The sequence below is a fragment of the Megalobrama amblycephala genome, linkage group LG14, assembly GCF_018812025.1.
Source record: "Megalobrama amblycephala isolate DHTTF-2021 linkage group LG14, ASM1881202v1, whole genome shotgun sequence".
NCBI lineage: Eukaryota > Metazoa > Chordata > Actinopteri > Cypriniformes > Xenocyprididae > Megalobrama > Megalobrama amblycephala.
Window position 1 is genome coordinate 40,281,126 of NC_063057.1, and position 21,449 is coordinate 40,302,574.

Below are 21,449 nucleotides of genomic sequence, written 5' to 3' on the forward strand. Positions count from 1 at the left end.
ATTACTTATGTCTCTATGACAAAAAATGACGGAGTATTTTAAGTCTGTTTTGCTGCAATGTGAAAAAAATCCTGCAAAACGCGCCGGCGCGTTTTCAGACCTCAGGGAGTTAAATTGTGTAAGTCAAATTGAAAACAAAAGTTTTCTGTTTATGTAATCTGAATGAAAAGAAACATGTCAGCCATCCATGATTCAGCTCATTATCCGCTAATTCGGCCACGCCCACGGAGCGAGCGCTATTCAGACGCAAATTCTGAGGCAATACATGTATACATCGTCTCAATCGTGTATTTATTATCTTCAAAAGTGTTTATCTGCATGTTATAGCCATGGTTAGTGATCTCTGGAAGCCTCTGTTGTTAGTTCCTGGAATGTCACATGGTATGCCTGTTCTTCACTGAGACCTTTGTGGACAAAATGTGCACAGAGCGCCCTCCGGCTGCAAGTATGAATTGAAAACAGTATCCAGCGCTCATAGTGATGACAATAAATGTTGAATAAATATTACTCATCTGTATAGAAAATTGACAAACATATAAGAATCCATCAGTATTTCTCTAAATGTGCATGCTTTTAAGCTAAAATCCCTGATGGATGTTGTTTTGTCAAAGGTAACGACTTCGTTTTTCATATTCATAACTCCTGACACATAGGCTATTAACAAATTACGGTCACTATAAGAGTAAAACAGAGGTCAAAATGTGAAGCTTGAGACTTAGATCTTTTTAATGATGTTTAGTTTGTCAACTAAACATTAACAAAGTATTTTAAAATAGAAAACCATTATTTGGTTATAGACTTGAGACTTCTTTTAAAAACATTATAATAGTAGGCTAATGCATCCAATCTTTTGACTGGTACTGTAATTTATACTATTACAAAATTTATACAAAATTTTCTTCACGTGCAATAATACATGCATGCATGAGATCACAAAAATCATATTATTTTTGTCAAGAGTGGACATTACATTAACTATAATACAATAGCTGATGTGATCCCGTTATCAGAGGTTTTTTTTCACATAGCCTACCTGACTGAAAGAGAACATTATGCGGCTCATTATGCAGGTCATTATGCTGGTCTTTGTCTTCTCAGGTGTGAATCACAGCATTATTCATGAAGATTCACGTCTCCACGCATACTGTGTTTCTTGACAAAAAGTGTCTTAAAAAATTAAATTTATTGTTTTATATGAACGAGTAGGCAGTATAATTTTTTACATAATTTTGAAGCAAAAACTCTAGTCTACAACCTCCAATACCCAGAAGTCTTGTGAACACATATATTAGTTTTGTGGCCTTATTTCAGTGACTTAAGTTTTTTGTTATTTCAATAACCACGCATAAACGTTATTCCTTCAAAAATACAAACATGTACATACATGTTCCTCACATATTATGGTAGCCTAGTTTGTGCTGAATACAGTGTAATGACACTTTCTCCATTAATATGTTTATGAAGAACTGAAAAAAGCACAAATGTCAGGGCATGTCAAAACTTCTCCAGGGCCCCAAAAATCCTCAGATCCCAGAGGGTTAAGTTCCGAAGAAATGTATGTGTACTAATGTACTAATTCTTGACAAAGAATAGTGGGTACAAAACAAAGGCGTCTGTTCAAAGCACTTAATCAGAAATAGACCTACCAAACAGGTTGTTGACATGTACTTTCTGGATCTTGCTATGTGTCATGTAGTTTTGCCCATCCTGCATTTTTTATGTGATCAAATGTGTCTGAGGCCCTTCCTCCAAAACATTACTGGTCTGTAACATAGGTTTACACAAAATTACATTATTAAAGGTACACTATTCAACTTGTATTGTTCAAAATGTATATAATGTAGCGATATTAGCTCAAAGGGTTAATATTAATAACTATTCATAACTCATTATGATTATTAATTATGATTAATTATGAATATTTGAATCAGATTAACGATGTAGCTACATTGAAATTACAATCCTGTGTGTAATGGTGTGTGACCGCAGGAGGAAGAAGGCAGGAGAACCAGGTTTCAAATAGAACTCAAAAGGTTTAATAATACTTCAAAAAGGCAGGTAAACACATCCAACATACAACAGTGACAGGACAAAGAGTGAACAAACCAAGGAGTACTTATACAGGAACTAATGAGCTAATAAACAAGACAGCTGAACTGAAGACACTAATCAAATGAGTAACCAAGGATACAAATAAGTGACCATTGAGAAACAGAGATAAAGGACATAATACCAACATTGTCCACTAGAAGCAGGATAGCAAATCTTATATTATAAATATAAATTTATTATAGTTTCATAAAGTTTAATAAAGCCCAATATAATAAGTTTGCAAAAACTGTGATCTAAAAAAAATTAGAGCTCAGCCTCAAGTCACATGCGTTTCAAAAATTTACGGACAATATAAGCAAATAGGTCTAGGCTATGCATTTATTTATATTATGAAAAGAAAGTTAAAGACTGCATCACTTTTCAGTTTTCATCTTGAACACTTGTCAAGGATCATGAGTGAACGCGATCATCATTTCTTCTTTACAACTTTACAGAAGGAAATAAATATGAATGAAAATCAAAAAAATATGTTGAAAGAAACAGTAGCTTACTGAAATCTGTATCACGTTAGTTCAAACGTGTTGCAAACAATGTCACATATAGCTATACCTCAGAAAAGCCATTCGTTGACCATAAACTTATAGTCAGCAGCAAGAAAAATAACAAAACAAACTATTTAAAACAAAACAAAATGGATCAGAAAATTACGTAAGTATTATAATATATAATAAAATGGACAAACTGTGTGCGTGTAACCAAACACATTGTTTTCATTTTATTCTGGAGACTTAACTCGCTCACCACCAACTGGACAGGGGAATTACAGTTACAAGCAACATCAGCCTCAGTAATCTGTCAAAATGATGGACGGGCTGCAGATTTTTTCCGTCACTGTTAAAAAATTCCATCAATGGCGGAAAATATTCGGTTAACACGACCTTTGAAGATTATGTAGTTTAGGAGGCAAGCACTTTTTCAAACAGGGCCATGTAGGTTTGGATTTTGTTTTCCCTTCATGATAAAAAGCTTCATTTAAAAACTGCATGTTGTGTTTACTTGTGTTATCTTTGATTCAAATGTAGCGAATTTTCAGTTATTTAATCAATTATCTCAAATCATGGGTGATATATATACATAATAAATCATAAAGCCTTATGATTAATTATGATATATGTTGACCCAAGAGGGAATTATGTCCATAAATTGTGAATTAGGCTACGTCCACACAAAGCTGGAGCTTACCCTAAACCGATCTTTTTTTTCCTTGTCTCAAAAAATATCTGCGTCCACACGAAACCACTGAAACGACTCAAAATGATGTAGTATACATGCCAGACCATTATGTGGCGCTGTAATTCTGTCAAAGAAAAGCAGCGAAGAAGACTTGGAGCATGTGCATAAACCTTGCGCACTGAATACAAACTATAGTAAAGCTTAGAAATAACGCTTAATTTTGTCTCAGTAGCTTCTGCAGCATGAACACAAGCATCTAGACTCTGCTATTGCTGTTGTTGGTGCTGTTTTGTGGTGTTAGTGCGTCTGACTAGGGTCTACATGTGGGTTGATGACATCATCATTTCAGAAAATATACGGATTGCCCCGTCCACACGAAAACGCAAAGACAGCGTTTTCAAATTTATCCACTCTGGGACCCGGTTTCAAAAAATAGCAGTTTCGCCTTTCTAAAACTCCGGATCCGTGTGGACGAAATGCCTATCCGATAAAAAATTTGTGCATATTCACAGAAACGCGTCTCCGTGTGGACGGGGCCTTAATTACAACGGATTATAATCAATTACATATATGATGAGTTCTAGTTTAATAGTTGTTTTAGAAAAACTATCCTAGTTTGTCCAGCAAACCATTAGTTTTCTCATAGACAATTATAAAAGGAATGTTATTCTCTGGCCACAAGAATAACTTCCTATTATAGCATTAAAGCGTAAAGCAATGTTGCAGAATCAACGTAGAAGCGACTTAGTTTTCTGAATGAGCAGCAGAACAATCGAGCATGAATATAATGTATTTAATATACAGTGGGTACGGAAAGTATTCAGACCCCCTTAAATTTTTCACTCTTTGTTATATTGCAGCCATTTGCTAAAATCATTTAAGTTCATTTTTTTTCCTCATTAATGTACACACAGCACCCCATATTGACAGAAAAACACAGAATTGTTGACATTTTTGCAGATTTATTAAAAAAGAAAAACTGAAATATCACATGGTCCTAAGTATTCAGACCCTTTCCTGTGACACTCATATGTGACCCGTCACGAAAACCAGGGACACAAGTCGGCAGCACAACTATCGAGCAAAATGAGAAAGAAGCGTTTTTTTTTCAAAATTGGTGATTTTCGTTTTTTTGCAGAATCTGTTAGTTGAGATCACGAAGAAGCCTCTCCGTGTTTGAGATAGCAGTATTGGTTTATTTAAAAGCATACATTTTGAGGTTGAAATCGGCTTGTTTTTCTGGGATTCTATCTCGCAGTAGGGGCGTGTCATTGTCTGTGTGTATTTCCATACTGGAATCGGATACGCCGGCTTTTGTTTCTTTTGTTTCTTCCCGCCCTCCAAGGGAAGCGTGGCTACTTATTTATGCAGCGCTCTGACCGGCTCTGATATCAAAATTCAGTGAAGATGGACGTCGCAAAGAATATCGCAGACGAGCTGAACCGTGGCCGTTACACCGAAAATGTTTTGAAGTACTTCTTCGAAAAGCCGGATGATTATGAACAAGCGCTTACTGATTCTGAAGACGATCTGAGCGACGATGAAAGCAGCATAATAAGACTGAATAATATCCCTAATCTGCAACTGAGCGAAGATGAAGACGAGGAAGAATGTATCGGACTGGCGTCAGACGAGTTGGACCGTAAGATATCAGAGGCTATATCGATAGTAACATTTGATGGGGATAAAGACAGAGAAATGGTGAAAATCCGTAACTTTGACTGTAAATGCTGCACGAGGAGAAAAGAGAACTCTCTGCATGGGAGACAGTCATGTAGCCAGAAGCTTTCTCCAGATATTATGTACAACATACGGCTGGATTCTTTAGCTGCGGAAAAAGAGTGGCAGGACATGCGAATTATTGGACATTTAGAGGCAAACAGACGCACAGTGCAAACTTCGGAGATGGTTACATCCACAAAGAAGACACCGACACAGAGAAAGTGTGCCCGAACGACTTATTTCATTGGAGGCAACGAGATCTGCAAGAATACTTTTCTGTTTCTTATGGGGTGAGTTTCCATTAACATCAAAGTTTGTCGTTTTGTGTTCATTCTAAGAACACGTACACGTTTTCTCATGTGTCTATTGTTAGCTAGCTCAGGACTGTCGTTTTAATTGTAATCGTTCGCATCGTATCACTTGCCAAAAAGCCCCATTACTATAATGGGCTTTTAGATGGTAATGTTAGCATCTGCTATTAATTTGAATAATGCTTCAATTGCTTGAATTGACTGGTGTGAATGACTTAGCCCACGTAAACCTGCCAGTTAGCATTCTTGAATTGAATGTGATGCTAATCATTTTAGCTAGTGGTGGAGGAAGTGCTACATTCTTAACAAGGATTTTCTAACGTAATGGTAAATGTATCAGATTAAATTCCTACTTAAGTAAAAGTAAAAGTATCCGTAGCCGCAAAATGTGCGTTATAAGTCAAAAGTAAAAGTATTTATGAAGAGTTTAATGTACAGGATTTTTTTAAATCCTTTGACTCAATAATTTGACCTATAATTTGTACAATGCATTCTGATATAGGTGACAAGATGCCTGTTAGCATGATGTTAAACGTTTTTTCCTTGTTTTTTCTCCTTTTTTCAGCATTGGCAAAGACACCCTGGCTGATATAGTCAAACACTATGAGGAGAATGGCGCAAGACCACGTTTGAGGAAGAAGCACTCACTGCCACGTCCGCCAGCCAGGTTCATCAGGCCTGAGGATATCAACAGAGTTGTGGACTTCATAAAAAACTATGCAGAAGACAATGCCATCATGCTGCCTGGCCGACAGCCTGGGCATAAGGATTGGCATGTGAAGTTGCTGCCAACTCATGTGTCCAAGGCCTCAGTGTGGCGTCTCTACGTGAAGTCTGCTAAGGAGCTTGGTATGTGTAAACATTGATTTAGAATTGAGTGCTTATAATGTGAAATAATGCGAAGCACTATTAGCAATTACAATACAATTAACCATAAGCCATATCTGTTTTTCAGGTGAGCGTGCAGTTTGTAAAACCAGCTTCAAAGCACTGTGGGACCGACTTCTCCCACACATCAAAAGTTGCCGGCCACGCACAGATCTCTGCTGGCAGTGCCAAAGCAATAATGAGCAGCTGATACGAAGTGCAAACCTCCCAGATGACAGAAAGTCTGAAGCAGTAAAGAAGCAACAAGATCATCTTTCCCTTGTGCAGAAAGAGAGGGCTGTGTACAATGACATGACTGCTGCCTGCAAAAAGATTTGCTCTGGCTCTAACCTGTCTTTTGGACCGTCCCTACCAGCAAGCAAGAAGATTAGGATGCATTACAGTTTTGATTTTGCTCAGCAGGTAATACTTCACACACATTTACTTTACTTTATTAATGTCCCTTAAAGGGCGATTTGGTGCATGAGAATAAGCAGCCTGATAAATGCAGATAAATGATAAATGCAGAATAGCATCAATATAGTAATTTTTATCTTTATTAGACAGTTATGAATATACACAAATTTTATTTAATCTAATCCAAGTTCCCTCTCTCCCTCTGTCTCCAACAGTTACACTTTCCCTCAAACCCTCTCCAGCCAGGACCAATGTACTTCCTGACCCCACGGAAATGTGGCCTATTTGGTGTTTCCTGTGAAGGGCTGCAGAAACAGGTGAATTACCTGATTGATGAAGGCATGTCATCTACTAAGGGAAGCAATGAAGTCATCAGCTACATGCATCATTTCTTCGGCAACTTTGGAGTTGGAGAAACAGAGGTGGATCTTCATTGTGACAACTGTAGTGGACAGAACAAGAACAACTTCATGCTCTGGTACCTTGCCTGGCGGGTTGGACACAAGCTTCACGATAAAATTGAAATCCACTTCCTTATTGCTGGCCACACCAAGTTTTCCCCTGACTGTGGCTTTGGACTCATCAAGCAAGCCTACATGAAGACAAGAGTCAACACTTTGGCAGACATCGCTGAGGTACTTTAACTTTACTTTGCTTTAATGACTTCAGTGCTGTTTTCTGTTCTGCTTCAATTAAACATTTAACTGAAGATTTTTTTTTCCTCTCTTCTCTTTTTTGTCATCAGGTTGTGGAAAACAGCTCTCCTGTGAGTCACCTCAATATCCCACAGCTTGTTGGAACGGCAGAGGGCAAAGTTTTAGTCCAGACCTTCGACTGGCAGCAGCATCTGACTCACCACTTCCGTAGACTCCCACAGATCAAGAGTTATCAGCACTTCAGGTACTTATATTGAAACTTTCACATTGTGTACATACAATATAACATAGTAACAACATACACATGACAGTATTTTATGAGAAAATACTTTGCCATGTTTAAATTGTCGTATGTGCTTATTCTGTCACAGCTTTGATGCCAAGAGACCAGGTGTGGTGCTTGCAAAAACTCACTGTGATGCACAACCTGTCGAATATCAGCTACTGCGCGACGGAGCAGATCTGCCCTCTATCGACGGTCTTTCTGTCCTGGCCCCACCTGGACTGAACATTGACAGGCAGACCTATCTGTATGAAAAAATCAGGCCATTCTGTGCTGACGAGGCAAGATACATCACATGCCCAGCGCCAAGGGTCACAACACAGAAGAGACCGCGAATGTAATATCATTGGACTGTGTCACAAAGACCTTTGTCTTATGCTGCTATTACCAAGTAAAAGTGGTACTTTTGGTACATACTTGGATTCATACTCATGCCCTGGAAAGTTTTTGAAAATAAACATACATAGATACAGATCCTTGAAAGTGCTTGAATTTATTTTGTGCAAGAAGTTTTCTGGAAGAAATTCCATATTATTCTCTCCGGTCCAATAATGTGTTATTTCACCAACACTTCGTGGACTATGCTTGATTTACGTTAGTTACTTGCATTTACGCATTACGTTAAGTGTTTACAACGTGAGTTACTTTGTGTTGTACGTTGCCATGATGTTCACGCGCGCACAAAACTACTACGGTACCTCAGCGTTTCACAGACACACTGTGAAATGACTGGTTACATGAGCCTAAGCTCTTTTCAATAAAATCCATGCAAAAGTTAATATCAGATCATTTTAGAATACAGTATAGGATGTACCGAATATTCTTTAGTTTTATGCAGAACAGAAATATGACAAATAGAATCAGACCTCTGTCATATGGCCAAAAATAAATGCAAAAAAAAAAGCTTTTTGCACAGTTGTGTTTGACACATGAAAACTGTAACAATGTATTTTTCCAAGGTAACACGATGTAACCTTGCTCTCACTTGAAATGTGTCCCCACATTAACAGGGGGGAGCTTTACAGGGGGTATGGCTTATCTAAATGAGATGTAAATGAGCCCTATTGTCACTCCCAGCAGGTGAGAACAGGCGAGAACTGCAACTTTAGAGGCGTTTTTCTCCCTATAGAGCTTTCTTAAGTGCCTACCTTCAAATGGCTACAACTTCTCCAAATATTATCAGATTTCCATGTGTTACACATCGTTGGAAAGCTTGGAAACTACACTTTCAGAATCTGTGAATAACTCAAAATGCCCCAGAACCGACTTGTGTCCCTACTTTCCGTGACTGGTCACATATATTTAACTCAGGTGCTGTCCATTTCTTCTGATCATCCTTGACATGGTTCTACGCCTTCATTTGAGTCCAGCTGTGTTTGATTATATTGATTGGACTTGATTAGGAAAGCCACACACCTGTCTATATTAGACCTTACAGCTCAAAGTGCATGTCAGAGCAAATGAGAATCATGAGGTCAAAGGAACTGCCTGAAGAGCTCAGAGACAGAATTGTGGCAAGGCACAACTTAAATGATTTTAGCAAATGGCTGCAATATAACAAAGAGTGAAAAATTTAAGGGGGTCTGAATACTTTCCGTACCCACTGTATGAAACTACTAATACAGAGATTATACATCTAAATATGCACAGAGGATATACATATATACAAAAGCAAAAGTAAAGACAGGAAAAGAGAGAACACAAGTAGCAAAACTTACAGACAGTCCTTGAGATCCAGCAAAGAATCAGTATCACTTTGTTAGGTCATATGACTTATCACATCTAAGATAAGAGAGAAGCGGTACTTGCATGAGTTTGTGTGCTGAGTTTCAAAAAGATACAGGTGACGGTTCAATGCGGCTGCCGTTCGTTGGCTTCTTCCGTTTCCGCGGGAAGATCTGAACTGAGGACTTGAAAGTTTGTTTCACCGGAGATGGTCGTCCAGAAGAAGAGGGGCACGTGAGCACGGTCGCCGAGACGTCCGGGAGAGGGACAATTGGGAGACAATCGAGAGACAAAGGAAAAAATGCTTGTTCTTGTCTTTTTAAGGAAAAACAAGCCAACACGCCTCCTTGGGTGAAACAGCCAATGATAAGGGTGCAATTTTGGCAGGCAAACTTTTCTTTGTCTCCATTTATGACCTCATTTGCATGGTTTATGAAGTGTAAGATCAGAGTACATTTTCTTCGAAGTACCATTAAAAATAGAACAATGCATTTTACAGTAATGTGACATACATTGTCAAATAAGGCATAAAGAGAGCTTTACAAAGAAACCAAACTTGTCAGGTGGCAAAAACATAAAAGGGGAGATACAGTTTATACTCGAATTTTATCGTTTAAAATGAAATTAACAAAACTACAGTCATAGCTAAGCTTATACACTAGGGATACATACATGCAACTTGAAAGACAATGACGGGTACACTTTGTTACAGTCATATTTTGAGAATAACTGTACACACCATCTCTAGGCGTGTGTGTGTATTGGGGTTTGGCTGGTGTCTGGATTGCAGCCACATTGCTTGCAGTAATTCGATCCGAGTTGACCACGATCGTTTGAAGTCACAAGGGAGAGTTTCAGGAATCTATCGATATAGCCATAAAATGTGTCCAGTGAGCTGTTAATGTCAGCCAGTCTGGAGCCAATGTGAGATTTACAAACAAAAGTTCAAGGAGTTAAAACTTAAACACAGTTTATAGTTGGCCTGCTAATTTTTGATCCTGTGCAGACCTTACACATATTTAAATTTGTTTGATGTTTTTGTTGATCTGAAACATTAAAGTGTGACAAACATGCAAAAAAATAAAAAATCAGGAAGGGGGCAAGCACTTTTTCACACCACTGCATGTTCTAAAGAAATGTATGTACGTCAACATTCATGTCAGAATTCTTTACAATGACAAATGGGTACAAAAGAAGGGCGTCTGTTCAAAGCAGTTACACAGTCATCAGAAATACACCTACTAGCCACTTTAATTACATTTAATTCTGCATGTTTGTCATGTGGAGTCCTGTGACAGGAGCTCCTTTTGCCCATCCTTCATTTTTTTTTTTTTTCACGTGACGAGAATTGTCTGCCCGAGGCCCTCCCTTCAAAAAATGACATACTGGAACAAGTCTGTGATCCTGTAAATGAGCAGCATGTTGGTTCCAGATCAACAAGATTAACATTATGGACTGGCCAGCCCAATCCCCAGACCTTAATCCAATAGAAAACTTGTGGGGTTACATCAAAAATGCTGTTTCTGAGGCAAAACCAAGGAATGCAGAGGAACGTATGTGGTACGTAGTGCAATCGTGCTGGGCTGAAATACCTGTTCACAGGTGCCAGAAGTTGGCCGACTCCATGCAACATAGATGTGAAGCAGTTCTCAGAAACTGTGGTTATACTATTATTATTATTATTAACCTTTATTTAACCAGGTGAGTCAATTGAGAACCAGTTCTCATTTACAATCTAATCATACAACTAAATATTAATTGAATGATTCCCAAGAAAGCAAAATCTTTAAGCATTTTTCAGTTGACACAGTAAATGTTTGAGTTTGTAAAGAAAAATGCAGGCACTGCTATTTTTCTGAACAGCCTGGTTTTCCTTTTTCTTCACTTTCTGTAAAGTAATAACAAATTTGATCATTTTTTCTTCATGTTTTGATTTAGAATAGAATTTGCAGTGTTCCCAATACATTTGCTTGTATTGAAATAAACTCACTTTACTCACTTTTTTAAACACACTGCTATCATTTTGAACATAACATGCGCGGGTTGATCCAAAATGAGTGGGTGCCTGCGGTCAAAATATTTTTAATGATATTCGGGTCGCGGTCGGTCGGGTCGTTTGAAATAAAGATGCCAATTAAACCTTTGTAATTTATATAGTACTAGACACAATTTTCTATAAAATACATTGGCCTACACTTTATTGGCTGAATAACTGGCGCGAAGATGACGCACAAGCTCAGTCTGCAGGTAGAGATGGAGGCGGCAAGAGAAAAGGTGAAGACTGGGGAGTGGAAGCTCCGCAAATACACAAATAGAAAGAGCAAAGTGTGGGAGACGTTTGCCGAAATAATGAAAGATGACCAAAGTGCTGGCTTTGTCATGTGTACTTCTTGTGATGCTATTTACACATTTTAAACGCATATAGCTCAGTAATGTCAGTTTTATGTATTTTCTGAGAGGGGGCGGGATTTTTGTTGGGAAAGTCGGGGGAGAGACGCACACTTTGATTAAATTGGATAAACACATGCAGCATCTTAATTGTTAAGAAAATGAAACGAAATAAATGAATTAATCAAGCTTTTATTACATAACACTAGGCTATATCATACAGCATTCAGAAAAAGAACAGTTTGCGCTCCTAAGGGCTTTCACACTTTTCCAAAAGTGGGCCTTCTCTCAGTTGATCTGCTGATGAATTCTTCAAGCAGGGTCGAAACATAAACATTGCATTCATCAATAATATGCATCTAGACAGCTGAAATGGAAAATGATGGGCCGCCTCAAGAACTGCCTGCTCTCGCCGCTGCACCTCTGAGAGCACAACGTCAGGGCCTGAAACATTTCTCTCCTCCACAGGCTGGATTAATGTATAATATAGACCAGGGAGGCTGATGGGGGGCGTATGGGAGGCCACCCCCTCATTTGTTTCGTTGTTTTTTTTAATACAATTATAAAATTTATCATATGGTCACATTACTACGGTGGCTGGGAAGTGCAAAACAACATTACAAAGTGTGAAACACTTTTACGAAGCTCGAGACAAATTTACATTTTGAAAAACATTTTTACCTATAATAAAACACAATTACATGAGAAAAACACTTTTACCAAGGACGAAACAAATTTACATTTTAGAAAACAAATCAACAAGACGCAAAACACTTTTACCAGTCCCGAAACAAATTTACAATGACAGATTCTTCACGGAAAGGGAATGTACCACAAACCGGAAGTGACGCGGTGAAAGGTGTTGTTGTTGTTGTTGGTGAGCGCGGTTGTGGAGTAAATGGCGTAAATAAAGTTTATGGTGACCGAACATGGACTGCGGCCGAGGGATGTTTTGCCCATTTTGTGGCAAACACATGAGACGCTTTATGCGGTTTTGCTTTACGTGTGGTCGGTGTTTGGAGTTTCTAAAGGACGCGGACCAGACGGAAACACAGAGGACGTCTCGACAGCCGGACAGTGCTAAGCAAAGTAAGTTGTTATTTGTTATTTTTTAGTGTAGCAAAACGCAAGCTATCTGAGGCCATGTGAATAAAAATCAGTGATTTTTTAAGCAGCTTATAACTTTCTGTTTTGAAACGGAATTCTGTCCATTTCAGTAGAACAACCATGTCCATCATACAAACAGTTCATGGAGTACAGAAGCTCGAAGTCAAAAGAATGGCAGTCTTTTAACTAAGGGCCAAAAGGAAGATTTAGGGGCCGTTCACACAGAACGCGTCTTTGCATCTAAAAACGCTCAGGAGTGGTTTTAAAAAAAGCGCAGCGTAGAACGCAAGTGTCTCGAGACGCGCTTTTGAGACGTGAGGCAATAACGACAACAACGGAAATAATAGAAATAGGTAAACAGCAGATACAGATACAAGTTTTGACATGGAAGAAAAGAAAATAAGATAATAATGAGCGCCTCCTCCGCCATGTTGCCATTATATAAAACAGTTGTCATGCCAACTCGCAACGCTTGCCCCGCCTCCAAGTTCTTCTGATTGGTCCACTGTTTTGGAACTGACATTGATGAGCTGCGCTGCGTGTAAAAGTTGAAATTCTTTTAACTTGACACGGCGTCTTAAAAACGCGGCGCTCATGTGTGAGGCGCTGCAAAAGACACGAGACGCGAGCGTAACGGTCATGCACGTCCGTCAAGCGCGTGTTTACATAGAAAAACAATGGGAAAGTAGCGCATTGGAATAGAAAAACGCGTTCTGTGTGAACGGCCCCTTATAAGCCTAAAGAAAGAAAACACGTCTAGGTAAGTTGTACTGACCGTCCTATACAATTTTGCAATGCTCTATATGTATTTGTGTGTATATTTATTTTACCTATGTATACATTAATTATATATCTTTATTTTACTAGATAAATGTAGGATTGATGGCGCCACATGAAACTCATGGAACCGGTTTAAAACCTCTAAGAGGGAAAACACTCCCATTATTTACAGACCCGGAGGTAGCAGCACCTGATCTACTGAAACAATTCGGTGAAGAATTCGCTCTGATGAACTTGAAACAGAAAATACCATATGTGTAATGTGATTTATAACAAAAGAATCTTTTTTATAAATCTATCTGTTCCCTCTACTACTACCTTTTACTCAAAACTACATTATAGCCTTTATCATGGAGCTAATAATTTTTATGTTTTATCATGTTTCAGAGATGCACCAGGACATTCATCAACAATTTGGCCAGGACAGGTAATAAGGCAGACTGGCACCGTGACATTTCTTGCTTTCAGTGTTGTTGTTTCAGACATTTTAATCTTTTTTTTCAGATAGTAATATCTGATGCTGAGGATCTGGATCCACCTGAAAAAATCCAGAAAAAAACTTCTTGCTACAGGTAAATAATAATAAAAAAAAAATCATAATGAATGACATCATTTAAATTTATTTAACTGATTACATGGGGAGGACATTTTTGTTTGTAAGATGTTTTAACATGGAAATGATAATTTCCCAACAGTAAATACACAGACCTGTATTCACCAAATGTTGAGCAAGAGGACGAAGAGCCAGTTTCTGTCAATGTGAAGAATTTCCAACACACCTATTGAGATATTGCTTTGGTGATGTTATTCAGAAGGACTTGGATGAGTGTGTGAGATTGTGGAACAGTCACAGGATTCAATACATACAGGACACACTGCCATGAGCAAGTAAGACATGCTGCTGTACAAAACAGTGTACATGAATTACCTGTAGCAGATCTATACAGGTGGAGCTGGGGAAGGAGGAGGGTTTCTGAAGCACGCTGCACTGTTAAGGCAATGCTACCAAAATATATTGAAGTTTGAGCACACAAGCTCATTGGCTACTGATACAGCAGGAACCAATCATATGTCCTATAGATAACGATGTGATTACGAGCAAGTTGAGTTAAAGGACCTATTAGCTTGCAACATCTAGAGTTTCATGACAGAATTTTGTATTTATCTTGACAACTATCGGAGTGTTTGGCATGGTAATAGGTACTACAATGTTGATGTGTTTGGTCTTAGCGGAATAGATCTGTTATGCTGCTGCTGCTGCTTTCTTTTGCTGCTGCTGTAGGTTATTGCTGCTGCAGAGCAAGTACAGGACTTCCTACTGCTAAAATATACACAACATACCACTCTGAGCAATTAAGAGTTGCTGCTGCTGTATAATATAGTGTACATGAATTACCCCCCAACAGAGCAGGTGACATGAAATTTGAACAATGCAAGCCAAGTGTACTGTATGTCAGAAAATCCCCCAACATGTGGGAGGCAAATTGGTGAGGGGCCTTATTTGCCAAATGGCTTAACTCTATTGGCCTATGACTGTGTGCCTGGGCTACCACGCTGAATGGCTTAACTCTATTGGCCTATAACTATGTGTGCCTGAGCCAAAAAGCTCAAACATATTCAAATTAGAATGCACATTTTGTGTGGCTTTAACAAATGATAACATGTTGCAGTCTAAACCAGCTCGAAGAACACACACGGGTAAATGAAAACATCAACCTTGGAAAAAAAGTGTTGTTGATATACATTTTCTCATGATCATTTTCTCATATCAGCTATGCTTAGTCGCAGTAATCTTACATAAATGGCTTGCTGCTGCTGTATAACTTCATATGTATCGCTGCTGCCCTAAGCTGTATTTTGCTCCTACATCCAATATGAGACAATAAACACCCATCTTAAACAAATAAGCATTGTTTGATTTACAAGTCATTAACAATAAAATAACTTTACAAAATAATAAAATTATTTTATTATATCTATTGTCTAAGTTAAATTTCTATGAGTTACTACTTGGCATTTCATATCTCTGTCCCATGCAATAGTATGGGATAAACACTTATTCAATGAATGACATGGCCGTAAGAGTGTCCAAAACAGCTAACTAATTTCAGCCTGTAGCGATCTCACACTGCAATGAGTTTCCTTTTTACATGCATATTGTTAAAGCAAATACGTTTTGAGCAGTAAGCGATTCTGACTGATTGAGCACTCATGATCAACTACATGTCCATGATCGGCCCCACCGCTGCAAAACACGCTGTAAACAGAAACGACTGACATTCTCCAGAGCGCGCGCAAAGATACCCAGTGGATCGTTTGCCAAAATTATATATTATAATACAGCATCAACTGGGGTGCTCTTAATTTGGTTTGAGTATTGGACTGTCTAGGTAAGTTGAAATGATAATTATCATTCTGCTTGACAACAATGATGTCTACTGAAATAAACTGACAATAAGGTATCCCACATTAGCAATCGCTGTTTGTCCTGTAGTTATGAAATAGTATATAATTCTGCTGAATGCAGCTGCTCACGTACTTCTAAGTAAATAAGGTGAATAAATACATTGTTTGCATTTTCATTCATACTAATGTTCACATAGCATGATTGACTCACTGGCCAACACAAAACTCATCTCACTCAAATGAGCAAACACATACAGTGTATGCCCAACGCAACTTCTACTAGCGTTCTATTGCTGTTGTTTTCTAACATGACATTTTGAATTTGTTGTGCATGCTGCTGCTGAAGTACAAATAGGAACTGCTGTAGCTCCATAAGCACTCTGACGCCGGAAGTGATCTCTCGCACTCATTGTACACGCATGAGACATCAGACATCACTTCCAGCATCAGAGCGTGTTTTCAGACCTCACACACCGGATGCTCAAGGCAGTGGGACATAGTGGTGTTTTAGAGGTGAAAAATCGTGAGATCATGTGATCTCAACTTCGTCTGTCCAATTGAGGAGACCCAAATAAATAAAACCACTTTAATTAAGACACTCATATGACATTATTCAAAATATCATTAATTTCTATTTAGCTGGACATTTTAATAAGGATCAAATGACTGAGTTCAGCTTTGAGAATGAAACTGACCTGTTTGTTCCTCAGTTTCTTCTTGTTTCACACTGAATGTTTCTTCAATCTTCACATCTACATTTTTCTCTAGAATAAACTCCATCTTTATAATAGTGTGTCATGTGGATCTCAGTCACTTCACCAGGAGTTTTTCTGTTTGTTTGTCCTGATTAAGATGAGAATAATTAACAGAAAGAAAAATAAATCCACACTAAATCTCTGGGTGTGTCTCAATCAGCTCTAGTTCAGTAGTTCAGCGCACTGGGAAGAGAGTCAGAGTGAGAATTAATAGACTTGATCTGATTAAATTAAAACATTAGAAAACTAGAATTGCAAATCAATAAAGGAACAAACTATACAAATTCTATATTTCATATTATTAACTGTCCTGTAGGTTTAATAAACATCATCAGTTTGTTTGTTGTTGTTTTATATTAGTTTCACATTAGTTTATATTTGGTTAAATTGACTCGGAGAATGAAAGTCTTTTCAATAGAAAATGAGTAATAACTCATGTGTGTATAAACTTTACTGACAAAAAAAAACCTTCATTCTTGTTATTATATTCATTACAGAGCTACATTCAATGATAATAGTAATAATAATTTTACAGTTGTCTATAAACTGTCTGAAAAAGTTGCATTAATTTAAACACTTTAAATTAATACAAACAAAAACCTTTCTTCAGTCGAATCACATCAGATGCTAGCCTGGTAAAACCAGACTCTGCTACTTCACTTTGCTTCGTAGACAGAGTCTGGAATGGCATAATAGAGAAGTGTTTTCTCTCTCGCTAGGGGGCGCTTGTCTGAAGTTTAAAATCATTGGTTACCCGTAAGCCAATCAGATATGTTCAGTTATGACGTATGTTATGCGCCTGTACAGCCGCATCGAAGCACAGACATCATGCATCGAACTCAAATCTATGATTGAACTTCCACTGTAAACCTGTTGTAAACACATGATGATGCGAGCGAAATACCGGAGTGAACATGACTGTAAACGACTTTTGCAGATTATGCGAAGTTAATCTACGCATACACGGTACAATCATGGCCTCTAAACTTATTTTTGAATTAAGTTAAATTAAACTTTTCCCAAAACCAGTCGGGAGTAGGGCCACAACATCACCTCCATTTAAAATGTTTATCTCTTCTTGTTCTGGCTTCAGTTTGTAAAAGAGTTGAATGTTCTCCATAACAGAGCGAATTGCATCCCGTGTCTCGTTTCCCATTTCCGCGGTCGTTTCGGTTTTCGATTTCTCTAACCTACAATGTAAAACTCGGCGCTTAGCATCTACGTCACGGCTCTCAGCCCGCCCTCTGTTCGTTGATTGGCCCGGCTGTTTCCAGACCGGTGGCAAACAGAAAGCTCTGACGCTGTATCAGACTGAGTACAGAAGCGAAATGAAATTGAGCGGAAGTAGGAAGTCTGACGTAGTCAGGCTAATCAGATGCAGCAGGAGCGCGATGCAGTTTTTTGACGTCACACCCCCGCACCAAAATAAAAGTCCTGTCTGCACGCTAAAACGAATAGAAATCTACATACAGAAAATATATTCAAATGTTCATTCATGGGATGAATCATAGATTCTTAAAGTTATCAATACCATACCGTTTTTTAAGAGCTTCTGGCTTATATCTAAATATAAGCAAGTGTGAACTGCTCTCAGTTCAATAATCTACAAAGCACTGATATTCTCAATCAAGAATAAAGTTCTTGGTCTTCATATTAAAGGATTGTAAAGAACTTTAGAATATTTTAAACTCATTAAGAATTTGTGGATCAAAATTAAATATGTGATTGCAGAGAGATCTAACTAATAGAAATATCTATTCCATCTCAATTTCTCCACAGAATATTGAGGAAATAAATAAAATCAAATTTCAACTTTATTTGGTTAAAGTGCATGACTGTAAAGGATATTACTTTAATGTGGGATTTAATACAATTGATTATGTTTGTCTGAATGGAGTACCTAATTTAAAATGGTTAAAATAATTAGTTTTTTGTTTGTTTACTTTTTACTGCAAAATTTAAAAAGTGTGTATGTATATTACATGATAAAAATGTTGTATTTTTGACCAGTTTTATTACATTTTTGTTCCTGAAATCCACCCTTCTGATGGGATCAGAATAATCCAGATTTTTTTTTATCAAAGCTATCCCAATCTTACTAAAAAGTTTTGAACAACACAAACTGATGATTTTATTTAGATCAAAACCAAGATTGGATTTTGTGATCTAATCTGATTTCAGAATCCCTTTTTCCTTTTGAAAAAAACATTTTTAAGATTTGATCCAATCCGATAACTGAAATTCGTTCAGATTACTTTTGAGCAACTGGCCCCTGAGAATCTTGTTGCACTGGTTTGGTTCCAATCGGGCCAAAAAACTAGGACTAGTTCAAAAAGTAGGTTTTTCAAGAAATACCTAAAAATTTCACCAGCGCAAAATCAAATCTGAGGACAAATTATGGGAAATTTGTCCATCTGGAGCCAAGGATTCCAACGATATAACACAATTGAGCCTACGCCTAAGGGTTTAAGGGCCAGAGATTTAATACTTTTCACCACTGTAGCGCCCCCGTCAGGCCAATAGGGGGAACCTTGGTGACATTGTAGCTAGTGTCAGTACTACCAGCCCTCAAAGTTTCAGGACTTACGGTTTGGTCTGCGCGATCACTTTTAGAGGAGAATGTTAATACGTGCTTTCTCTGCTCTTGACTGAATAACTTTTGTAACAATTTAACTTTTGTAAATTGTAAGCATTAATCTGTATTTAATTTTTACACTGAAGACTATCCATTATTATTTTACATGTGATTACTTCCATTTCTGTAGTATTTCTTACCTAAACATTACTGTTATACCCACCTGAAAACTTAAAGCCTTGTTTATTTCATCTCTCTCGTTATACTATTGCATTTACTTGTGCTGCTGTTTGCAATTTGTTTATTTGTTCTTATTTTATTACTGACTTTCTGCTTGGTTTTTTTATGAAAATATTTTTTTTTTATTGAAGAAAAGCAGATTTTCAGATTTCTGCTGTAAATTATAGTTGTTAGAAAGAAAATCTGAATCAACAAAAATCGGTATCAGCAGTTCCATCAAGACCCCTAAAGCTTCACAGTCCTATAGCTCTTCCTGGGTCAACATTTCATTCACTAAAATTCGTTTTGATTTATATGCCGTTTAGGAGGCTTTCATATTAGCACTTTTGGTGCGCAACTGGGTTCGATTGACATCAGAGTTGGGTATGTTTGGATGATGTGAACACCGTCTTCAGAACTTGGGTGCGCACCCTCAAACCATACCCAAGTCTGCTTAAAAAGGAGGAGCAATCAAACTCTGGTTCGGCCCAGGCAATCGAACCATGTCTTGATTTGAAATTATGGAAGGTACTTCTGTTTATACTAGGGTTTATTTCATACAACTTATTTTTATTTTCATCCCATTCTTTCTGCCACTTGTTAGTGATATATAAATTAATTACTGGTTTAAAATCAGATATTTCCAGGTCAAGCGCATCCCTGGCAGTCGTGTCCGCTTTCTCGTTACCAGTAAGTCCAATGTGACTTGGAACCCAGCAAAAAATAATATTTAAGTTTTCCTTCTTTAAAAGATTGAATTTAGTTCAGATTTCAACAATTATGGGGTGATTAGCCTTTAAGGGATTCAAATGCTTGAAGACATGATCTTGAGTCAGAGGCAATTTAAAAGTCCCGTTCTTGACCCTTCTCAATATTTTCCAGAACCAGAAGTAATGCTCGAGCCTCAGCTGTGAAAATAGAGCCTTTATCCAGAATTCTAAGGCCATATTGTTGATCTCCTATCACTGCTGCTGCCGATACACTGTTATTGGTCTTTGATCCATCCGTGAACGCAGTTCTATGTAGCGGAAATGAAGATGTTAGCTCTAAGAATTTCTGCTGGTATTCAATTGGATCAGTTTCTGTCTTTTTGTGCTGTTTCAGAGTCCAAAAAATGGTTGTCTTTTCCAGAGTCCAGGGAGGTACAGGGCAATAAGAGCCGTTTTATATAATCCATGTTAGTATTTAAGTTAATATTTCTAGTCTAATATATTTCGGTCTAGCTTCATATAAGTAAAGGCGTTCTGGTTGGAAAACTGAAAGATTAATGTGCCTTAAGTTTGATTGCATATTGTAAGGTGATGGATCCAAAATGGTCATTAATTTTATTAATATTTATGTCAATCATTTATGGCTTATGATTTATCAATTTTACTTTTGCTTTCATATATTCATGTACTCCTACTTTATATATTAATTCTCATCATATTTTCAAGTATTTACACCCTTATGGTCTTTATTCTGTTATATTTAACTGTTCTTTAAAGTGTTCCAGTGTGACAGGTCACGCTGACACGAATGTGCAAAATAGGTCTGTTATTATTTCTGATGACATTTGAAAGTGTAAGATTTGCAAAATACCCTTAAAGGAAATGACGTCACGGATAAATCCATTGACCTTTCTAATTAACGAAAACAAGGTTTGAGTAAATTTCCCTATATGCTTATGATATAATATGGACTGAGTCGTTGATAATTTAGCTTTTTTTCTTGCTTTGCTCTCCTTGGCTTCTGCTTCTCTCTCTCATCTGCAAATGTTGAATTATTGTTCTTTCTTTTTGGTATTTGATCTTCATCTATTGGATACAAACTCTGGATTTACAGTACTCTAAATTTTATTATTAACTATTAATTACTTCTTTCTGATTGTTATTTTACCTTCTGGTTTTATTAAATATTTTCACTATCGATTAAAGGTTGCATGCGAGGCTAAATTTAATTGTAATGAATAAA

General features: G+C 37.6%; 1 protein-coding gene across 1 annotated transcript; it reads left to right on the forward strand.

Moving 5' to 3' along the window:
- The first annotated feature begins 4,609 nt into the window (after positions 1-4,609).
- Positions 4,610-8,012, forward strand: LOC125245235. The gene is made up of 6 exons (XM_048155772.1): positions 4,610-5,297; positions 5,884-6,167; positions 6,274-6,608; positions 6,818-7,237; positions 7,348-7,502; positions 7,630-8,012. The coding sequence occupies exons 1-6, from the start codon at positions 4,693-4,695 to the stop codon at positions 7,880-7,882; spliced, it is 2,052 nt and encodes a 683-aa protein (XP_048011729.1). The 5' UTR covers positions 4,610-4,692; the 3' UTR covers positions 7,883-8,012.
- The last annotated feature ends 13,437 nt before the right edge of the window (positions 8,013-21,449 follow it).